The 19,751-nt window shown below is 47.5% G+C and overlaps 1 protein-coding gene across 5 annotated transcripts; it reads left to right on the plus strand.

The window, feature by feature from the left end:
• The first annotated feature begins 225 nt into the window (after positions 1 to 225).
• VGLL2 (vestigial like family member 2) lies at positions 226 to 17,928 on the plus strand. Of its 5 annotated transcripts, none has more exons than XR_014006059.1 (5): positions 226 to 504; positions 6,044 to 6,353; positions 14,703 to 15,209; positions 16,094 to 16,187; positions 16,786 to 17,928. XR_014006059.1 is itself a non-coding variant. In XM_081186782.1 (5 exons), exons 1-4 carry the CDS (start codon positions 424 to 426, stop codon positions 16,126 to 16,128), a joined length of 933 nt encoding a protein of 310 aa, XP_081042908.1. In that variant the 5' UTR covers positions 226 to 423; the 3' UTR covers positions 16,129 to 16,130; positions 16,786 to 17,928. The 5 variants fall into 5 exon arrangements, 4 of the variants coding, with proteins under 4 accessions (XP_081042908.1, XP_081042909.1, XP_081042906.1 ...); XM_081186782.1 differs by having other exon boundaries at positions 16,094 to 16,130; XM_081186783.1 differs by having other exon boundaries at positions 16,094 to 16,130; positions 16,945 to 17,928.
• Positions 17,929 to 19,751: the final 1,823 nt, after the last annotated feature.

Raw genomic sequence — 19,751 nt, forward strand, 5'->3', positions numbered from 1 at the left:
GCACGTGCACGGAGGGGCGGGATCTACCGTCGCCCCTCTCCGGCACAGGAAAAGGCGCGACGTCTGTCCCGGCAGCGGCGGCGGCTCGAGGGAGGCCTGTCACAGAGCAACCGGGCAGAGGGGCGCGCGTGCGCGCTGGGCGCTTTCCCATTGGCCCGCGGCCGCCCCGCCCCCGTCTGACGCCGAGCGTGCGGTTTAAATGCTTCCCGGCTGGCGCCCGCCGCGCCTGTTCCTCGTGGGCGCGTGGACTGGCGCTGCGCTGGCTGACGGCGGCGGGGCAGGGCCAGGCTCCCTTCCTCCCGCGAGCTTCCTTCCCCGCCCCTTCCTTGCTCGAGGGGCGGGCGGCCCGATCGGAAAAAACCCCTATGCAGCCGCCGGGCCAGAATTGACGCTCCGCTGCCGGAGTCGCGGCTGCCTTTCGCCATGAGCTGCCTGGATGTGATGTACCAAGTCTATGGTCCTCCCCAGCCGTACTTCGCAGCCGCCTATAGCCCTTACCACCAGGTAAGTCGCCGGGGCGGAGGGTGGGTGGGTGGGGGAGGCGGGGAAGCCCCGGGCACCGTCGAGGAGGTGCCACTGGCCTGGCATATACTCTGGCATGGCTCAGTTGGTAGAGCATGAGACTCTTAATCTCAGGCTCGTGAGTTCGAGCCCCACATTGGCCGAAAGATTTCTGCATTGCAGGGGCTGGACTAGATGATCCTCGGGGTCCCCTCCAGTTCTATAATTCTAGCTCGAGCTTGGCACAATAATGCGTCGCGGGTGACTTATGAGAGCAGCCGGAGGAATCTAGGGGGGGGGGGGAGGTGAATGGAATCCTGGGGCTCAACTTCTTGTATCGCTCCATTTCCCGCCCCACTCCTATTCGCTGGATGAATAATAGAATTGTAGAGTTGAGAGTCTCAATGGAGCGCCAGGGTCATCTAGTCCAACCCCTTGCAGTGCAGGAATCTCAGTTTAGGTCATACATGACAGGTGGCCATCCAACCTCTGCTTAAAGCCTTTCCAATGATGGAGAATCCACCACCTCTCGTGGCAGCCCGTTCCACTGTCGAACAGCTCTTACCGTCAGAAAATTCTTGGGCTGAAACGCAAATGGACCGCGGTCCCCTCGACTTCTGGGGGAATTGAATTAGCAAATGGTTCCGTTTTAGTCAGGCTTGTGGTGATTTTATTTTGGTTTTCTTTGCAAACGTGTTCATGTTCGGAATAGGAAGTGCTCTCGAGATGGCGGGTGGGGATGTTTCGCAGCGAGCTCAGCCTGCCCGCCAATTGGAATTAAAACTATATTACCCATGGACACCAAAGGTATTTAAACTTGTTTTCAGGAATGGGAGAACGACTGTAATGGTTAGAAGTGTTAATGAGATTGTAACAGGAGTTGGAACAATAGTTCAGCCACTAATTCCAGAGGTGGCTTTTGGAATTCCATTTTTACCTCGTTCTTCGCAGCCGTATGTGCAGTAACGCTGGCCTTCCTTGCGAGGATGTCGTAAGCTAACAGCGTGGATTGCTTTGGACTCGGAATACGTTGTATAAATGCAAACTATCCCAAATGATTATTTTATTTTTAGAAACCTGTGAGAATCGCTTCCTGCAATTTCGTTCTCTCTGGCCATTGCAATTTTCAGTGAGCTTTTATCTTTTTTTCGGTTAATTTCCTAAGCTAAGCAGGCGGGACGCGTTCTGCAGCTTTTTGTAAGAAAGTTCAGAACTCTGGACTCGGAAGTAGCAAAATGTTTCAGCCCTGTTCGTTTGCATGCAAAAGGCGCGACGATAAATCCGAGACCGGCGCCTTCACTTGCCCCTCGGTTCGTTGTTGCAAATAAGAGAAGCAATTCGTTTTCATTTCCGTCGCTAGAGCAACCTTCCTTGAATCAAGGAAATCTGAATTGTATTGCGTCGGTAGCTAACGTGCCTCTTTAACAAATGTGAGTGGGTTGTTGTTGTTGTTTTGGGGTTTTTTTGTTTGTTTTGCTAGAAATAAATTCTGGTTCTTGAAGAGTTCAGATAAAAATAAGATATCATTAAGTGGGGAAAAAACTGACAAAATGCGGAAATATTGCCTTCCATTTAAAGCCCGTCTTGGACAGCAAAAGAAATTCAAAATTGTTTCATTGTGTCGGGCGGAATAGAAATTTAGTTTGCAAGGAAAACTGAAACTCAGCATTAAAGGAAGAGACAGCAGGCGACATTGAGTCCGACACTCTTTCTGTATTTCATGACCGTCTTAAACGGAACAGGCCCAACAATCCTAGCCGTTTGCTTCCAAATAAATGTGGTTGATAACGCGAAGTTAGGCCCTGCAGGACGCAGCCGGCGGCTAAGTCAATTTAGTTCACTTTGAAATCCTTAGGAACGTCTGCCCCGTCGATTCAGGTTCCGCCATAAAACGAATGAATGTCAGGTAATAGTTCCACGAGTTGCTTCCTTCCTTCCGAGATAACGTCCCAAGCGTAGCCCTCGCTATTCTTTCCTCTTCCCACCGATGTATGGAGAATAATGCTTGTAATTCTTAATTTGTCAGGCTCCTTCTCAGATAGTTCTGCAAGGCCGGTCAGAATAGGGTCCCTTGAGAAAGGACCCAGTTCCCTATGCCGACTCCCTGCTGTGGCGGCACCTGGCTTCTGAAGCACCTTGATTATTAGTAGGATTTGGAGATCGCGGTACCTAATTTTCTTTCCCCGAGACTGTATTAAAAATGGGACATTTCTGATGACCCGTCTGGGGAGACGGACAGGAGTGACTTGTCCAAACCGATGCGCCTGATGCTTTGCCACAGTAACGAAGCAAAGAGAAGGAAAGCTTCCTGCCCCGAGGACCTTACAATTGTGCATTCCAGGCGAGGAGGTGCAGCTCGAGGAAATGGGAAGGTCACTCAGCAGAGGAAGAGTCCCGTTTGGTTTGTCAGTCTTTCGGCAGAGTGAGGAGCGGGAGATGCCGCTCTCAGGGCCCTCCGTGGTGGTGAAAATGGAGCGAATGAAAAATAATTTGCTGGGCTTTCTGGGTGCCGGTCCCTCCCTCCAATATCTGCTGCTTGGAGTGGGAGGCCGGTCAGCGCAGGGATTGAGGCAGGCGTGGGTCAGATTACGCTCCCAAATCGCTCCAGCATAAGGAGAGTCCTTCTGGATCAGGCCCACCGCGCTATGTCGCACCGTGCCCAACCAGATCCTCTGGGAAGCCCCCAAGCATGCCAGGAGGGCAGGAGTCCTTCCCTCCTCCCAGTGGCGTAGCGTGGGTTGTCAGCACCCGGGGCAAGGCAAGTAATTTGCGCCCCCTAACCCGTGGATTTGCGCCCCCTAACCCGTGGATTTGCGCCCCCTAACCCTAACCCCCAGATGTTGTGCCCGGTGCGGCCGCCCCCCCTGCACCCCCCACGCTACGCCACTGCCTCCTCCTGCTGCCCCCCCCCCAAGACTCGTATTATTCGCAGGCACAACAGACCTCTGGCCGTGCAAGTAGCCCTTGTGGCCAGTAGCCACTGACTGACGGCTCCGCGAATGCATCTATCGCCCTTTTAAAGCCGCTCTGCTCCTGAGATGGCCACGTCGTAGCATAATTAAATCGCAGAAATCTAGAGAGCGGCGAGCCTGGCTGCTTTGCCTCTCGCCCCCTCCAACGTCTTCTTACTCTCCCTCCAGGACTTTTGCGCTGTGTCCGAATCCAATTATTCATTTTGCATTTTGATGGCCCTTGACGGAGGCGGAGGCAACAGCAGCAGCAGCAGCTGCAGACGCGCTAACCGCGGCAAAGCAAACGTGGAGAACATTTAGCAGGCCTTAGAGATCTCTCTCTCTCTCTCTCTCTCTCTCTCTCTCTCTCTCTCTCTCTCTCTCTCTCAAAAGAACCCAGTGAAAAATAATCTGGTCCCGTCGGAAATGCCTCTCTCTCTCTCCCCGTGCCAAGCGGGCGCTGTTCTTCCCAAACCGAGTTCGAGTCCTGGCAGTTGCTTTCCCGCCGCCTCTTGCTCCTACTAGCACTAAGCTCAGAAAATAGTCCTCCCAGTGTAGACCACATGTTTAAAACAACATCTTCCTCGCGCCCACTTCGTGGGACTCGCCGTTTCTCGGGTTTTTACTTTTCCTTCATTTGGTTTTGAAAAGGTTGACGCTCCAGGGATCCTTCACTAAGAGTAATTTCACGCGAATAACCAGGTTCAGGGCGATCTCTGGCCTGCCATTCCGGTCTCTTAGAATCAACAGGGCTTTTTGCTGTTGGCATAGTTTTATTTTGTTTAAGAAACCAAAGTACACGAACATCTTCTGGATTTCGATCCGCATTGTGTCCCATTCAGACATTGTTAAAGCGCAGCGCTTTCATGCGCGAGGTAGTTTGTGGTGGTTGGTTTTTATTTTACGATTCCTCCTGGTGTTTTCCCTTGAATTTGGACACTTGGTGTCACCTCTTATCTTTAAGAAGGAATGGGATTCTCCGCCTGCTCCAGCTGTCTCGGGCTAGTTTGGAAGCGGGATGCCGCGGACGTCTTCTCTCCTGCCTGCGGACGTCGGCCGTTGCCTGGTCCATTTCCACCCCGGTCTCGCTTTTGTTTCCCCGCTCCTCTTGCAAAATACGGATCGGAGCGAGCAGGAGCGGTGCCTTCGCTTCTGTCCGGCCTGAGCGGCTTCTTTCCGAGGGCCCTTCTCAGCGGCGCGTCGGCCTCGACTAGCCAGGCACGTCGCCAAATTTTCCGCCGGCGCTGCGTGCTGCGAGGGAAGCGCGCTAGCCAAACAGAGAAACCCGGAGCGCGTTGCTTCTTGCTGCTCTCCGCTGGCCGCAGCCGTCCAATCCCAGGGAACTGGGTCAGTTTGCTTGGATCCAAAGTGTACGCTTTGAGTAGGAAGAGAGAGCTTTTTCCCTCCAGAGAAAGGGACGGGGCAGCTTGCTGCGATCCAGCAGCTCCTTCAGCCAGAACCGTTGGAGCAAAGCTTCTCCTGCCTGAAAGGTTTGTGGGTCGGGAGATTGTAAAACCTGACTGAGGCGCAAACCACAGTGTCCCAAATCTGCCCACTGATGAAAGGCAAAGCTTGCCTTCTCAGGAATCCGTGCTTTTCAGTGTTGTGTTCACCCACCCCTTGTTCACCAGGCCTCCACCTGAGCGTATAAAAGAGCCAGAGTAGGTCAGACACCTGCAGACAGTTTAGACGTGTAGAGTGTTGGTTTCCTGTCCCATCCCCAGCTTTTTTATTTTTTTAAATAGCCCAGCAGCCCTTTGGCAAAGCAATAGCAATGAGAGTTTTTGTAGCCAAAGATACTTTCAGTCTAGGATAACAATAAATCATATCACCAGTCATTGATCAAAGTGCTAAATTGTATTTCTTTGTTTGTTATGGCGTGCATGGTTCTCTCTTTCTCAGTACAGTGGTACCTCAGGTTACATAAACTTCAGGTTACAGACTCCGCTAACCCAGAAATAGTACCTCGGGTTAAGAACTTTGCTTCAGGATGAGAACAGAAATCGTGCTCCGGTGGCGCAGCAGCAGGAGGAGGCCTCATTAGCTACAGTGGTGCTTCAGTTTAAGAACAGTTTCAGGTTAAGAACGGACATCTGGAACGAATTAAGTACTTAACCTGAGGTACCACTGTATTCTTCTCCCAACAACCCTGTGAGATAGCTTAGCATCTAAGAGACTGTGACTGGCTCAGGGAGCTTCATGTCTGAGTGGAGATTTGAGCCCTGGTCTCTCAAGTCCTAGTCCAACCCTCTAAGCACTACACCACACTGGCTCTGAATTTCATTACACACATTTTTAAAAGTTATGTATGTCTATCAGTCCACCAGCCCAATGTATGCATGCTTTCCTCCTCCAGACCTCATTCCCTTCTGATGCACAGAGAGGGGCTCCTACATGGGTGGGTTTGTAGAAAAGACTGGGGATTGTTGCATGTCATTTATTTATACACAAATACTGGGGTTGAGGGGCAGAACTTTTCTGCTGCCTCATTGTCCTCGAAATGCAACTGTTTGGCAGGGGAGCCACTGGCACATTTCCGATGGGCAGACATGTGTGCACGGACCTTGATTGCCTTTTGCTCTCTTCCACAGAAACTAGCCTTTTACTCGAAGATGCAGGAAGCCGCGGAGAGCGCCAGCACAAGTGGCAGCAGTGCCAGCAGCTCCTTCTCCAGCCACACTGCCTCTGCCAGCATCAAAGAGGAAGAGTGCAGCCCGGAGAAAGAGCGCCCCCCGGAGGCTGAAGTCATCAATTCCAGATGCGTCTTGTTCACCTATTTCCAAGGGGACATCAGTGCTGTGGTGGACGAGCACTTCAGCCGAGCCCTCAGCCAGCCCAGCAGCTACTCGCCCAGCAGCTCCAGCACGAAGGCTGCCATGAGGAGCTCCAGCTCTTGGAGGGGTGAGCTGATAAGCCTCTTGGCCCTGCAGGACCCTTGCTGCCTGGTCTGTCTGCGCCTGCACTAGGAAACTCTTTGAATCTGGCTTAACTACTGGTGCCTTCCCAGCAGGGAACTAGGGAGAATTAGCACACGATGTTGTGCCACTATAGCCATAAGGTGTGGTAGCTGTTGTTGAAAGCCAGGCAGCTCAGGGGAGCAGCAGTGACCTGGATACAGACTTTGAATGGGATCTAATGCTTTGAAGCAAGGGGCATTTGGTACAACCTAGGTGTGCTGCTCACCTGTGAATAGATGTGTTCAGCATAACCCACAGAGTTCTATGTCTGCAGCAGGGAAAGTGTGGAGTGGCTGGGGCAGAATTATATCGCATGTGTGCAAACATAATGGCTGACACATTTTCTCCAGGGATATCTGTTTATAATCACCTATAAATTAGGAAGGGAGCCAAGACAATAAAGATTGTGTACACAGTACCAGCTTAAAACACAGCTAGGTCCTTCTTTTTCCCAATCTGGATCAAAGCTGGGGCTTTTTGAGGGGGGAAGAGATGCATCAAAACAATGTACTTCATAAGCAATGGCAGGATATATATGGCTAACATTGTGGGTATACCACTTTCCAAACTAGGAGTGGGAACACACTGGATGCATAGTAAACAGAAGTGTGAACACAGCCTAAGACTATGATTTGGCCTTATGTGACTTAGTCCCAGGATAAGGGTACATAGGATCACAGCTTTAATGGTCTGTAGTAGCTACTCCGATAAATGAATCCAGGAATAATCGTATTCACCAAGGCTGTAATCCTGTAGGCTCACTTGGGAGTTAGTGACGCATAAGTTGCATTCAACTCAATGGGCCTTATTTATGAATAAATGACAGCCTGCAAGAATCCACAAACAAACTTTAATTGGAAGCAATGAGGGCATATATTTCATCTTTTGTGCCTTGCTTCCAAAACAGTGGGGGAAGGAAGCAATGAGCCACAAAAACATTATTATCAGATTCCCAACACTAGACGCATTGAATGCTCTGAGTAAAGGACGTGGGCCAGGTCAGATTAGGCTCTTCTAAACCCTATTGATCTTAATAGAACAGTTAAGTGTGAAACCTATATGAAGCCTCCATATACAGACACAGTATATCACTGAAACTATTTGGGGGGGGGACGGGGGACTCTTTGCCTTCTTGCTCTGCTTGTGGCCTGATAGCAAGCATCTGGTCAGCCACTGTGTGAAGAGAGATGCTGAACGAGAAGGCTGTGTTTGATCCTGCAGGGCACTTCTGTAGTTGGTAAAAATACAAAGAGGCAAAACCAGCTGCTTCCCTGCCCATGGGGGTCAATGGAAGTTGGAGGACCAGGTACCTATAGCTATATCTGCTGGAGTACCCTCAACTATACATCTCTTAAAGGCACAGGAGCCCCATGTTCTGTGCTGTTTGACAGTGCAACCCTACTCAGAAGGAAGCCCCACTGAGTTCAGTGAGGTTTACTTCCTGGATTACAGCCTAAATCTTTTCTACTGCAAAAGGTGGGTTGTGTATGGTGTGTTTTGAATTGTCCTGTAGGTCTATGAACTTCTATGCATATGAATAAAAGGGAATTCTATTATAGAATTCTATTCTATATAGAAGAGAATATAGGAGAGGTAGAACTTTTAAAGAAAAACAGGCATGGGGTGCATCCACACTGGAATTTGTTTTGGGATGGGTTCTCTCCCTGCATGCAATTTTTTCTGAAGTTGCCATGTCACCTTTGACATGCCAGTCCATGCCTTATTCAATTTAATCTAGATCTAACCTTTCCATTTGCCTTTAAGTATTTTCTTTTTTCTTTTAAAAAAGTGCCGATTGCCAGCATCACATTTATCTCAATAACCTTCTTGCAAACTAAACCCTGTCTGGCAATGCAATGGTAGCTAGTAGAGCACCTGTTTTGCCTGCAGAAGGTCAAATCCCCAGGTCGGGCTGCAAATGTCCCTCGTCTGAATTGAGAGTCTCTCCCAATCATTGTGGACGATTCTGATCTAGCTGGACCAAAAGTTCGCCTCAATCCAAGGCAGCTGTCTGTGAAAGGTGATGTTTCTCTTACTAAATTCTCCAAGCTGATACATTTCTGCTCACACATATTGGATCAAAAAGTGTGTAGTTTTGAAAGCACAAGTTTAATCCAGTTTAAAATTTTAACCTTACCTCTTTATACATTTGCAAAGTCTGCGTTATTATTATTATTATTATTATTATTATTATTATTATTAAAGTTCCACTTTCTGGAATTTACAGGGTCAAACTCTTCACAGGGGGGGGGGGGAGAGAAATGAATTTACCCCCTTTCCTGCCAAACCAAAAATCCCTGACGAGGGGAACTCAGCTGCCGGAATTTCAGAAAGACAAAACAAATGGCCCAGCAAGGTCTCCCTGGAGCAGCTGCCGGGCCGAGAAGGGCAGAGGACTGCCCTGCCCTTTGTGGCCCCCAAGAGGCCGTTGTCAAGAAAATCACGGCAGCCCCTCGGGGAGCGCAACTGGGGGAAGGGAGAAACAAGCTGGGGCGTCTGCGCCCGGGCGATCGAGACCAGCATGCCGGAGGCTTGGGCCGCGCCAGCGCCGTGAGCCGCCGCTTGAGCTGCAGCAATTAGCAGCGGATTCCGTTTCTCTTTCGGCGGCGAAAAGCGGCGCTTGTTAATTCCTGCATATCAAGCAGCTGTTAAAGGAACAGGGGCAGGAGAAAGATGGTGATTTTGGGGTTATTGGGTTTTTAAAAAACAACCTGAACACGAGAAAACAAGACTTATTGCAGGAGGACACGTGGCTGGGTTGCTCTCTAACAATTTACATACAGATCAGTAACATTATTATAACACTAGTTACCGGTAGGTAGCCGTGTTGGTCTGCTGTAGTCGAAACAAAATTTAAAAAATCCTTCCAGTAGCAGCTTAGAGACCAACTAAGTTTGTTATTGGTATGAGCTTTCCTGAAGAAGTGTGCATGCACACGAAAGCTCATACCAATAACAAACTTAGTTGGTCTCTAAGGTGCTACTGAAAGGAATTTTATTATTATAACAATACAGTATATTTATTTATACCCCGTATTTCCCCCTGACCAGGGACTCAAGACGGTTTACAGATAAAAATAAGAACAGTTCAAAACATGGGGAGGAGACGCCAAGCATTTAAAAAAAACAACCAATTAAACATTGGTGTAATTAAAAGAGAGAGAGAGAGCGCTTGCAAAACTATCCATTTTCACCCTGGAAGCAGCTCTTCTGAACTCCATGGGGGTTTACTTCCAGGCAGAGAGATCACAGGATCGTAGAATCAACTTCCTATTTAAAAAGGGATCTTGCATGGGACTGGTTAATTTCGGGATTAATATTCTTCTCTCTAAAGAGCGATCGGGAGGCGACAAGTCGCAGCAAGAGACAGTCCCCTTTGACCAACAGACACCCCGGCCCCGTAACGGCCGCCAACATGGGGCAGGGGACATAGGGCGCGGGAAAACGCATGGAGGCAAATAGGGAAGAGCGTCTTAATTCAATGGGGAAAGGAAACGAATCCGGCAACGCAGAAGGCGAGGGAGAGGCCGGGTGGGGAGAGAGGCTGGGGTTTTCCAGGTGCGCTAATCGCACATTTAAGAACGGGGTTTTCTTTCCAAGGCTCTAAGAAACGAAAAATCCAATCTGCCCGATAAAGGAAAAGGAAAAGCCCCCAAACAACACTTTTGAGAAGAAACTCAATGGGATGCAATACTATTTACTTCTGAATAAAAGGACGTGGGATGCAAAATGTAGCCGCCTCATCGCCAAACCTGTTAGGCTACTTGGAGAGAGCAAATATTTTTTTTGTCCCCCCAAATATTACTTAATGCTTTTTAAGTCCGGGTTCCTGGCGTTGTAGAAATAAGGCGACCCTGAAGCAAAAATATAGTGAGTAAGTGATTTTAAATAGTTGTAGGAATGCTTTTGCAGCAACGGGTGTTCCTGTCTGGAATCCTCTGGAATTATGGCACGTAGCTTACCGGAGGAGAAATCCCATCGAATTCGCAGACTCTGGAGTAAATGCAAGTGTAGAATTGCACGGGCTAACGGCACAATTATGTGTACTTTCACTCTGAAGGAATTGTTCAGCAATGAAATGTACCCCATAAAATGTGCGCTTAGGACAGCCCCCTTAAATTCAAGTACTTAACAAGCCGGAGTCACAGACTGGGGGTCTCATTCCCTCTCCATTTGATTCCAAGGTGTTTGGTTTAATATGGATAATGGGGCCTCCCCTCGCCTTTTTTCACTTTTTTGGCTAGGCCGGATGATGCCAAGCAACGACTTCTGGGAGAGAGAAAAAGTTGGATTTTAGACCACGCATTCACTCTCGATTCATGGCTCTTGCTGGGTTTTTAATCATTTTTATAAGCGGACAGGGTAATGAACAGTAATAACTAATTGCTATCTTAGTTATTACTAATTAGTGTGATAACTAATTGCTTTCTTTTTAGAAAGAGGCAAATCTTTAAAATTGGCAATTAATTCTCAACTACCATCACCTTTTTTATTTTTCTTTTCTTTTAAAAAAATGGTGCCTGTATTCTGAAATAGTGAAGAAAGAGATGGCTGGGGTATTTCTGGATACACTGGGTGATGCTCTCTAAAAATCAATACGGAGTATGACACCATGGGCGTAGCCTGGGGGGGGCAGCTACCCCCCAATCAATACAAACCTGAAGTTCTGCCCCCCGTAACAAAAGCCTGCCCCCTAACAAAAATCCTGGCTACGTCCATGTATGACACACTTGGATATCAAAGCACAGTCACAGCAGCCAGGAAACAAGCTACTGAAAAGGAGAAATCTCGAAATTCAGCAATATTTGTCTAAACGCGGACATCACCATTCCAGAGATGTTTTCGCAGAAGTCCCAAAGTCAGGCCGCAGCCCCATACCTGGGAGCGACCCTCACTGAATTACTTCCGAGTAGCCATTCTTTGCAGACATCACTTTCTCGAAGTAAACATGCTTCCACTGGGTTCCAACTTCTGTTTCCCCGGCTAGTTAGAATCAGGAAGGAGCTGTACAGTTGGAAGGGGCCACGAGGGTCATCTAATTCACCCCCTGCAATGTATGACTCTTTTGCCCAACGTGGAGCTCGAACCCACGATCCCGAGACTCTCATGCTCCCACCCCACTTTCCTCGAGGGTTTTCCAGATAGGAAGTGCAAATTCGCTTCTTTAGTGCGCTTCTGCATCGCCCTTCAGCAATGCGCAAAAACTGGGGCAGAAATCGCCCTTGGAAAACTTGCAAAATCTCGAACCTTAGCCTTATGGGGAGCAGCGGTGCGGTCAAGGGCAAGACTTCGGGGCAGAGATCCAGCAAGGGGTCCCGGTCAGCGGGATGAGCAGACGGGTCCGCGGACGCAGCAGGTCTGCTTTCCCCACTTTGGGAAGTAAGTTTAGCGAAGTGATAGACAGGAAGAGCTCCACCGCCATTAAGTCCAGCTTGGGTCCCATGCTGTTGCTGGACTACAACTCCCATCATCCCTAGTTAGAAGGACCGGTGGCCAAGGGATGATGGGAGTTGTAGTCCAGCACCACCTGGGAACCCAATCCCAGAGACAGTTTAATCCTTTCCGCTCGGCCCCGATCCCCACTCAAATGCCTCCTGGCGACTTGAAGGGCTGACAGAGAGAAAGGAGTCCATGGCAGACTCTGTGACTCTAAAGGGCGCTTCCGTGGGACCGCAGCAGCCCTCCAAAATCAGGGGCTTACAGGACGCAGCGTGTCACCTCGGCCCCAGACTTGAAGCCAGCAGTTAAGGGACACGATCCGATGTACGTTTTTTCTTAAAGAAGTTCCGCGACTTTCCCGCGTACTCGAATATTTTGCAGGGTAGCCCTGGTAGGAAAGCACTTGCTTTGATCAGCGATTGCTTTGGTCGCGATTTGAACGCCCGAGAAGCCACTAAGGGTTGTTTTGGATACACACAGGATGCCGTTGTCTCGAGCTGCAGCCTGATCTTAGCCATGCTTCTTCAGAAACATTTCCACGGGGCTTGCTTCCGAGGAAGCGCGCGCAGGATTGCAGGCGCAAAGCGTCTTCCCGCCCTGTTTAAAAATAAAATAGATGAGAACCATGCCTATAATGAAGCATATTAAGCTGCAAGAGTATTATTTGAGAGAAATCTGCAAGCTCCCTCATGACCTTAGTGTGAATGCAGACAGTGGCGTAGCGTGGGGGGTGCAGGGGGGGCCGGCCGCACCGGGCGCAACATCTGGGGGTTAGGGTTAGGGGGCGCAAATCCACGGGTTAGGGGGCGCAAATTACTTGCCTTGCCCCGGGTGCTGACAACCCACGCTACGCCACTGAATGCAGATCTTCCATGTTGAGACTTGATCATGAGAAATCTAAACCCCCGCTTACTCTCTTAGCTCTCAAGGTGTCCTTGGTTAAAGCCAGCGGTTATCCTGCAACCTGATGGGATCCTTGTGGTGGCTGCATGAGATGCGCCCCCCCCCCATGGTATACTTAACACATAAAAAAAGTGTGTGTAGAATGTAATTTAGATTTTATCACTATGGGATTCTGTGAGAATAATCCCAAGGATAATCTCTTGAGATCAGATGTTGTTAGGGTTCTGTTATCTGCCTCAAGGTTCATTGACAGCTGAGATTGTCTGTTGCTCCGTGGGAATCAAATTGCTTATGAGCTCTGGAGAATCATGGGTTGCTCACGGTGTGGATCTCTTCTGGAATCAAGGGTTCAGTGCACTCTCTCTCTAAAAAGATTCACCAGGGTGGAGTTAAGTTTCTGGAGGACTAGAGACATTTTTATTTTATTTTTTGAAAGATGCCAATAATACTTCTTAGTTAGGAAAGTGCAGAATATATTTCCTTTTGACACCAGACACCAAACAACTCATCTGTGCTCATGTCATATTATTCAACCAATCTTCTTATTGCCGGACAGAATACAAAAGTAAACTCATGTTACAATTCAGCCAGTTTCAATAAAGATATATACATGGATGTAAAGGATGGAGTTAAGTAACAATGGAACATAAAAAGCAAGCTATGATCATTCCATTTCAGTTCTGAATGAATTGCCACAGAAAATGGGATGTATCCATCCTCAGTCCTAATCACTGTAGACCCATTGAGATCAATGGACATGATTACTAACTTAAATCAATAGATTGTCAGCTTGCGTCTTGCATTTCACTGCAATTTAATGCCAAACTTTACTCTCCCCGTCCCGTTACTCCTATGTGTATCTGCCAAATAGAACTGCATTTCATGTACCTGACAACATGGACTAAGATCCACACAAACTTTTGCCATAATAAATTGGTTAGTTTTTAACGTGCTTCTAGGGTCTTGGTTGGACATTCTAGCCAATGTGGATTTTAATGCTTATTTTGTATTTTGACATAGGCTTTACATGATGCAAGGGTAAAAATCAACATTAGGGTTCCTTCTAAGACTTTCAATCGCATACCAGCAAATTCAGGTTGTGCAATTAAAGCTGATTCTGAGCTTTTGTGAAACAAACCCACTTCCCCACAATATCTGACTTTTTACACTAAGGAAATGGGCAGGGAAATGCACTCTGTGAGATAACAGTGGCTTGATGCAACATCATCCAATCTCACCACAGAAAAGTCAAGGCAGCTCATCAAGCAGCAGATGTGGCCTAATCTCTCCACAAACAAATCAGGTTGAATGCTGGTTAATCAGGTCATCTGGAAGCTCATCCAGACTTCTTTTTGTGCCACGTTTCTAGACACAGGTCCATGCTTTAAAGCTTCTTGTCCCTCCCCAGCGCTTTCCCCACAAAAACATGTTCTTTCCCGCTGAATTGGACCAAACAGCAATCCACAGAAAACCTGAATTGCTGTTTGTCCCAATTCAGCATTAAAGAGCAGGTTTCCCCAAGGTAAGTAGTGGGAGGAGGGAGCACTTGAACACAGAGCTTTAAAATGAGGACCTGTTCCTAGAAAGTGTGGAGCAAAAGGATGAGTGTGGATGAGCCCTTAGTCATGGTTACAGCTGACCTATTAAAAGCATCACTGGTAAAAATGGCATTGGCCTTTATAATTCAAGGGACTCTTTTTTGGGGAGAGCACCCTTCTATTCTTGATGTGAATCAGAAAAAGAGGTTGATGGCCAGGGTGAAAGTCCAGGAGAGGGGCTAATCTGAAGACCCTTTTGGCGAAACAATTTGCCTTGGAAAAAGGATACAGGGAAGGATGCTTATCTAGAAAGCACATGCATTATTAGTAGGAGTCCTTGTGGTTAACGGAATGGATGGACATCACACCTTTCTGATGCGGCTCTGATGTCCTTCTCCACCTTCCTTTGTTCAGATGGATCATTCCCCATGAGCCAACGCAGCTTCCCACCTTCCTTCTGGAACAGCACGTACCAGCCCTCTTCAGTGCCTGCGTCTCTGGGCAGCCCACTGTCAGCCACTGCCCACAGCGAACTGCCCTTTGCCACAGCGGACCCTTACTCTCCAGGCTCGCTGCACAGTCACCTCCACCAGGGGCCCCCGGAGCCCTGGCACCCTGCCCATCACCACCATCACCACCACCACCACCCTTACATTGGAACACAGAGCTCAGCCTACCCTCGACCCACCGCTGTGCACGAGGTCTACGGCCCTCACTTTGACCCTCGCTACGGCTCCCTCCTGGTGCCCGCCGCTTCTGTGCGCCCCCACCGCCTCACGCCCGCCTCAGTGCCCACGCCCGTCAGCCCTCCATGCGAGCTGGGCAAGAGTGAGCCTGCCACTTCAGCGTGGACAACGCCAGCACCTTTCGCCAGTCCTGCAGGGGAAATGGCACAGAGTTTAGGCCTCAATGTGGACACAGGTAAGGCCTGGCAGGTGTAGCTTTCTGTTTCTGTCCACCCACCCTTTTCTCACATCCTGAATACTGTGTGTGTGTGTGTTCATCATCAGTAAGGTCCCCTTGCTCTACCCCAAATAAATGCAAATAGCAGAATAAACAGTAATAGAATACAATTCCTGCCCTCAGCCTTTCTCAGAGGTCCAGAGAGGCAGGGGCCACTTCCAGCTTTTGAGGTCCTTAGCCATAATAAAAAAAAATTAAATGGCGACACATGAAAACAAAGTAAGGCACCAAACAGAAACAGAGTGAGACATAAAACTGAGTTATTTATTTCTAAACTTAACAGGTGCTTTTCTTGCCTTTCTGTAAATAATAATAATAATAATAATAATAATGCTGTAATTATCAAGAAAAAAAATCTAGCTTTCGTACAATGATATTAAGTGTAGTGTATCCATGCAAACACTCTTGCCCCGTAGCTGAATGGTGATAGTTCTGTAGCTGCTTCAACACATCATAGGTGGGCTCACTTGAAGCCACGGATACAGGCAAACTGAGAAAAATAGGTAATATGATTGTGATATTAGGAAACACACCGGAGAGCCCAAGTTCAAGTATTCCTTGATGCAACTTATTATTCAGCCCTCAGTGTCCACAAGTTATCCACAACTATCTTAGGGAGTATGTTCACAAAATGAACATAACCTTTCCTCAAGAAACTTTCAGTTTTTAACAAATTCTTGATAGAGAATATGTTTTCTTATTAGAGGAGATGTCTACTATGTGTTTTCCATGAAATACAGATATTACTATTTTAATTTTTAGTTTAGTGGGTGTGCAAACTTAGGTAACATCTCTCTCTCTCTTTCTCTGTGTTTGTCTCTCTCTTTCTTTCCCTCTCTAAGGAAAGAATTCTGGATTCTACAATTCAAAAGACTAAGGGTGAAACCAATTATCCCTGTAGGGACCTAGTTGTAAATAAAACTGGTCACATCTCTTGTGAGTCTCTGTTGCATTTATTCCCCAAGCAGGGATGACTCCAAGGGGTAGCAACAATGGATCCAGGTGCTCCCCCTCCAAATGTTTCCCACTTCCCCCTTTGCTCCCCTAATGTGTATTTTTATGGAGTTGCTCCTGTCCTTGAGCTCTGTAGTATAATTTTCTAAATTGTCACCATCCTCTTAATAAGCCTGTAGGATGAGCTCTTTGTGTTTGTGAGGGCTCATCATGGCAACCCATTGTTAATGCCTAGTTTATAGTCAAGTCACCTCTCTGTTTAGAAAATGTTTGATTCAATTCCAAGTGCCCATTTTTACAGATGTGGAACTAAAGGTGAGGGACAGTGCCAAAAGCGGATTTCCACCAGGATTCCCTAAATTCTCTTGTGAAGCTATCCATTTGAACTTGGGTTTTCCTTTTATTTCGAGAGTGCGTTGCTATGCTTTTAGATAGGTTGCCTACCCTTTCAAGAAAATGGTGGTGGTTGTCTTTTCCCACCCGTGCCACATCCTTATATATTTATACCCCTCCCCCTTTTCTGTTTTATTTTATTTCCATTTTCTCTTTCTCTTTCTCTCTCTCTTTTCTCTGTTCTCAGGTTTACAGCCTCAGGATAAAAGCAAGGACCTCTATTGGTTTTAGACCTGCCCTTCCACCTTTTCTTCTTCCCCTCTAGTCAGATCTCTGCCTAAGTAGGACTGGTGGTGACAGAGCTGAATCGAGTCGATTTGTAACAGCTTCTGATCTTGGTTTACAGCTCGCCGTTATTCCTTCTGTGGTGGATCCCTCCTGAGCTGAACTGCTGATTCTAAAGCGTTCCCAACCACCCCAAAACTCCATCTTCTTTGTCCCCCTCCATCTTTCAGTATCTCGTGTCACATTTCAAGGACAAGAACACAGGCAATTCAGTGGGAGTTAAAAGCTGCTTAGACTTCAACTTTCAACCAACAGGACCTAAGATGATGATGGGGTGATGATGGGGTTTGGCACCCTCATCCATGAACAGTGGCCAGGCCATTCTAAAGAATCAAGATAAACAAAGAAGGACGTTGAAATTGCTGACTTTAGGAAGCAAAAAGTGTTTGCTGCCGGCACGATGGCATGGGCTTTTCTTTTTGACTGACATTTTTTAAAAAAAAACACCTCCACAGTCCTTTTTCAAAGCAGCATGAGAAGATATTCAGACGTTGTAAATGGGATTGTTGTCCTTTCCACTGTAGAAACAAAGAAAGGAATTCTAAACTCCTAGGCACGTTTGGGATTTTTTTTCATTTTTTTAAATGGAGAGACCTTTCAGTCTTCAGCATGGTGATGAGTGGCAAGTGACTAGCACAGGCCACCTGCCCTCCCGGCTTACACAAATGCAGCTGTTCAAGAGACAACTGTTCGAATTCTAGAAACTTGACAACTAAGGTGGCACTTCTCTGAGTTTGGCACAACAATTGCATTGGATAATGCATCCATCCATATGTGTATATATAAGGTTTTTATACAAGGAACGTTTTATGTTGAAAGAAGAGACCCTTCAAAAAAGAAAAGAAAAGGCTCCACAAGTAACAACTGGAGAAAATTGGGGTGGGGGAGTAATTGGATAGACAAAGGGCCCCATTTAATATGAATGCTCACTGTATGTATCTTTCTAGTGGTCAGTGACTGGGTCTCTCTTCTCTTCTTTTTTGAAGGGACATATATGAGATGTTTATTTGTAGGAAAGTTGAATTAAAGATGTCTCCTTTCACCATCTGATTGCATGAGTTTTGCAAGCAAAACAGACTGGAGATTTGGTGTGCCCAGAACCTGAATGTGTTCAACAGTCAACATTCTCCATGTTCAACTGAGAAGAAACATCCCCGAGGTTAATGTTTTACAAGGGTTTTGTTGGTGTGGGCAATGTTAAAAATACAAGAGCCCGGCTGGATCAGATCAAAGGCTTATCTAGCCCAGCATCCTGTTTTTGCATAGTGGGCAAGCATAGAAAATCCAAGAGCAGGGCATGAGGGCATTAGTGTTCTCCTGCTGTGGTCCAGAAACATTATTCTGCTGTCATGCAGGTATGCTGTCTCCAATCCTAGATGTTGCCTATAGCTACTATGGTCAGTAGCCAGTGATATGCTTAACCTCCATGTTTTATTTGAAGGCAGCTAAAGTGGAGGTGCTTGACAGACCCTGTCGCAGCAAATTCCACAATTTAACTATACAGTGTGTAAAAGAAGTATTTAAAGTGTCTGCTCTGAATTTTCAACTGATCAGTTTCCTTGGATGACCCCAGATACCTGCAGAGGAGAAAAGCACCACTCTCTCCACATCATGTGTAGTTTTGCAAACCTCTATCATGTCCTCTCTCACTCATCTTCTCCCCTCTAAGTTCAAATGCCCCAAAGATGGGGAACTGCCTTATACCACTTCAGGCCACTGGTCCATCTCACTCAATATTGTCTGCACACTGACTAGCAGCAGCTCTGCAGGGTTTCAGGCAGAAATCTTTCCCAAACTTACTTGGAAAAGGAGTTACGATATTGGCAGTTTTGATTCCTTTTCCAATGATCCTTAGCATGGAATTCAACCTTTTCACAGCTGTGACACACAGGGTCAGCATTTCATTTGACTGTCTCCCACAACGCCAAGATCTCTTTCCTGGTCGGTCATCACCAGCTGAGCCCCCCCAGCAGTGTGTATGTGAAATTAGGATTTGGGGGGGGCAATATCCATCACTTAAGCTGCAATCCTATACACACTTACCTGCTACTAGGTCTCCCTGTACACAGTGGGACTTAACTTCAAGTAAATATGCATAGATTTGCACAGCCAATATGTTTTGCTGGAGTGGGTCAAAATATTCACCCCAGGCAAGCGGTAAAACAAATAAATTCTGGGGCAGCTCGCTATGGTAGATGACAATGAAAAATTTCCAGCTGTTGTCTGCTTCCAAGCCCTAACCATATTTAGAAAGAAATGAGATTGGGCTACAAACTAAACAAATTTACTAAAGAGTAAAAGGTAAAGGACCCCTGGACAGTTAAGTCCAGTCAAAGGCGACTACGGGGTTGTGGCGCTCATCTCACTTTCAGGCCAAGGGAGCCAGTGTTTGTCCACAGACAGCTTTCTGGGTCATGTGGCCAGCATGACTAAACCACTTCTGGTGCAATGGAACAATGTGACAGAAACAGGAGTGCATGGAAACACCATTTACCTTCCTGCCACAGCAGTACCTATTTATCTACTTGCACTGGCGTGCTTTTGAACTGCCAGGTTGGCAGGACCTGGGACAGAGCAACGGGAGCTCACTTCATTGCGGGGATTCAAACCGCTGACCTTCCAGTCAGCAAGCCCAAGAGGCTCAGTGGTTCACACCACAGCACCACCCGCGTCCCCACTGAAAACATGTGCTGGACTGCACTGTCAGTGGGCAAGATTCTGCCAAACCTATTCCACCAGCCTGCTTTCCGTCTGCATCATGTGTGGCTATCCCAGAGAGTCAGGGGTGCTGAGCTCTATTCTGGCTGGCTAGTTACTTTTGCATATTGCGTGTTACTCTTAGGATCAAAGGGGGTAGTGAACTTGGCA

Source organism: Podarcis bocagei (assembly GCF_964188305.1).
Source record: "Podarcis bocagei genome assembly, chromosome: 3".
Lineage (NCBI taxonomy): Eukaryota > Metazoa > Chordata > Lepidosauria > Squamata > Lacertidae > Podarcis > Podarcis bocagei.

What these genes read in the sequence shown, in the direction of transcription:
- VGLL2 (XM_081186780.1), top strand. Translation starts at nt 424, where the DNA reads ATGAGCTGCCTGGATGTGATGTACCAAGTCTATGGTCCTCCCCAGCCG. An exon ending in CCTATAGCCCTTACCACCAG is followed by an intron (nt 505 to 6,043) that starts GTAAGTCGCCGG and finishes TCTCTTCCACAG; the next exon opens with AAACTAGCCTTTTACTCGAA. An exon ending in AGGCCTCAATGTGGACACAG is followed by an intron (nt 15,210 to 16,785) that starts GTAAGGCCTGGC and finishes CTCTGTTCTCAG; the next exon opens with GTTTACAGCCTCAGGATAAA.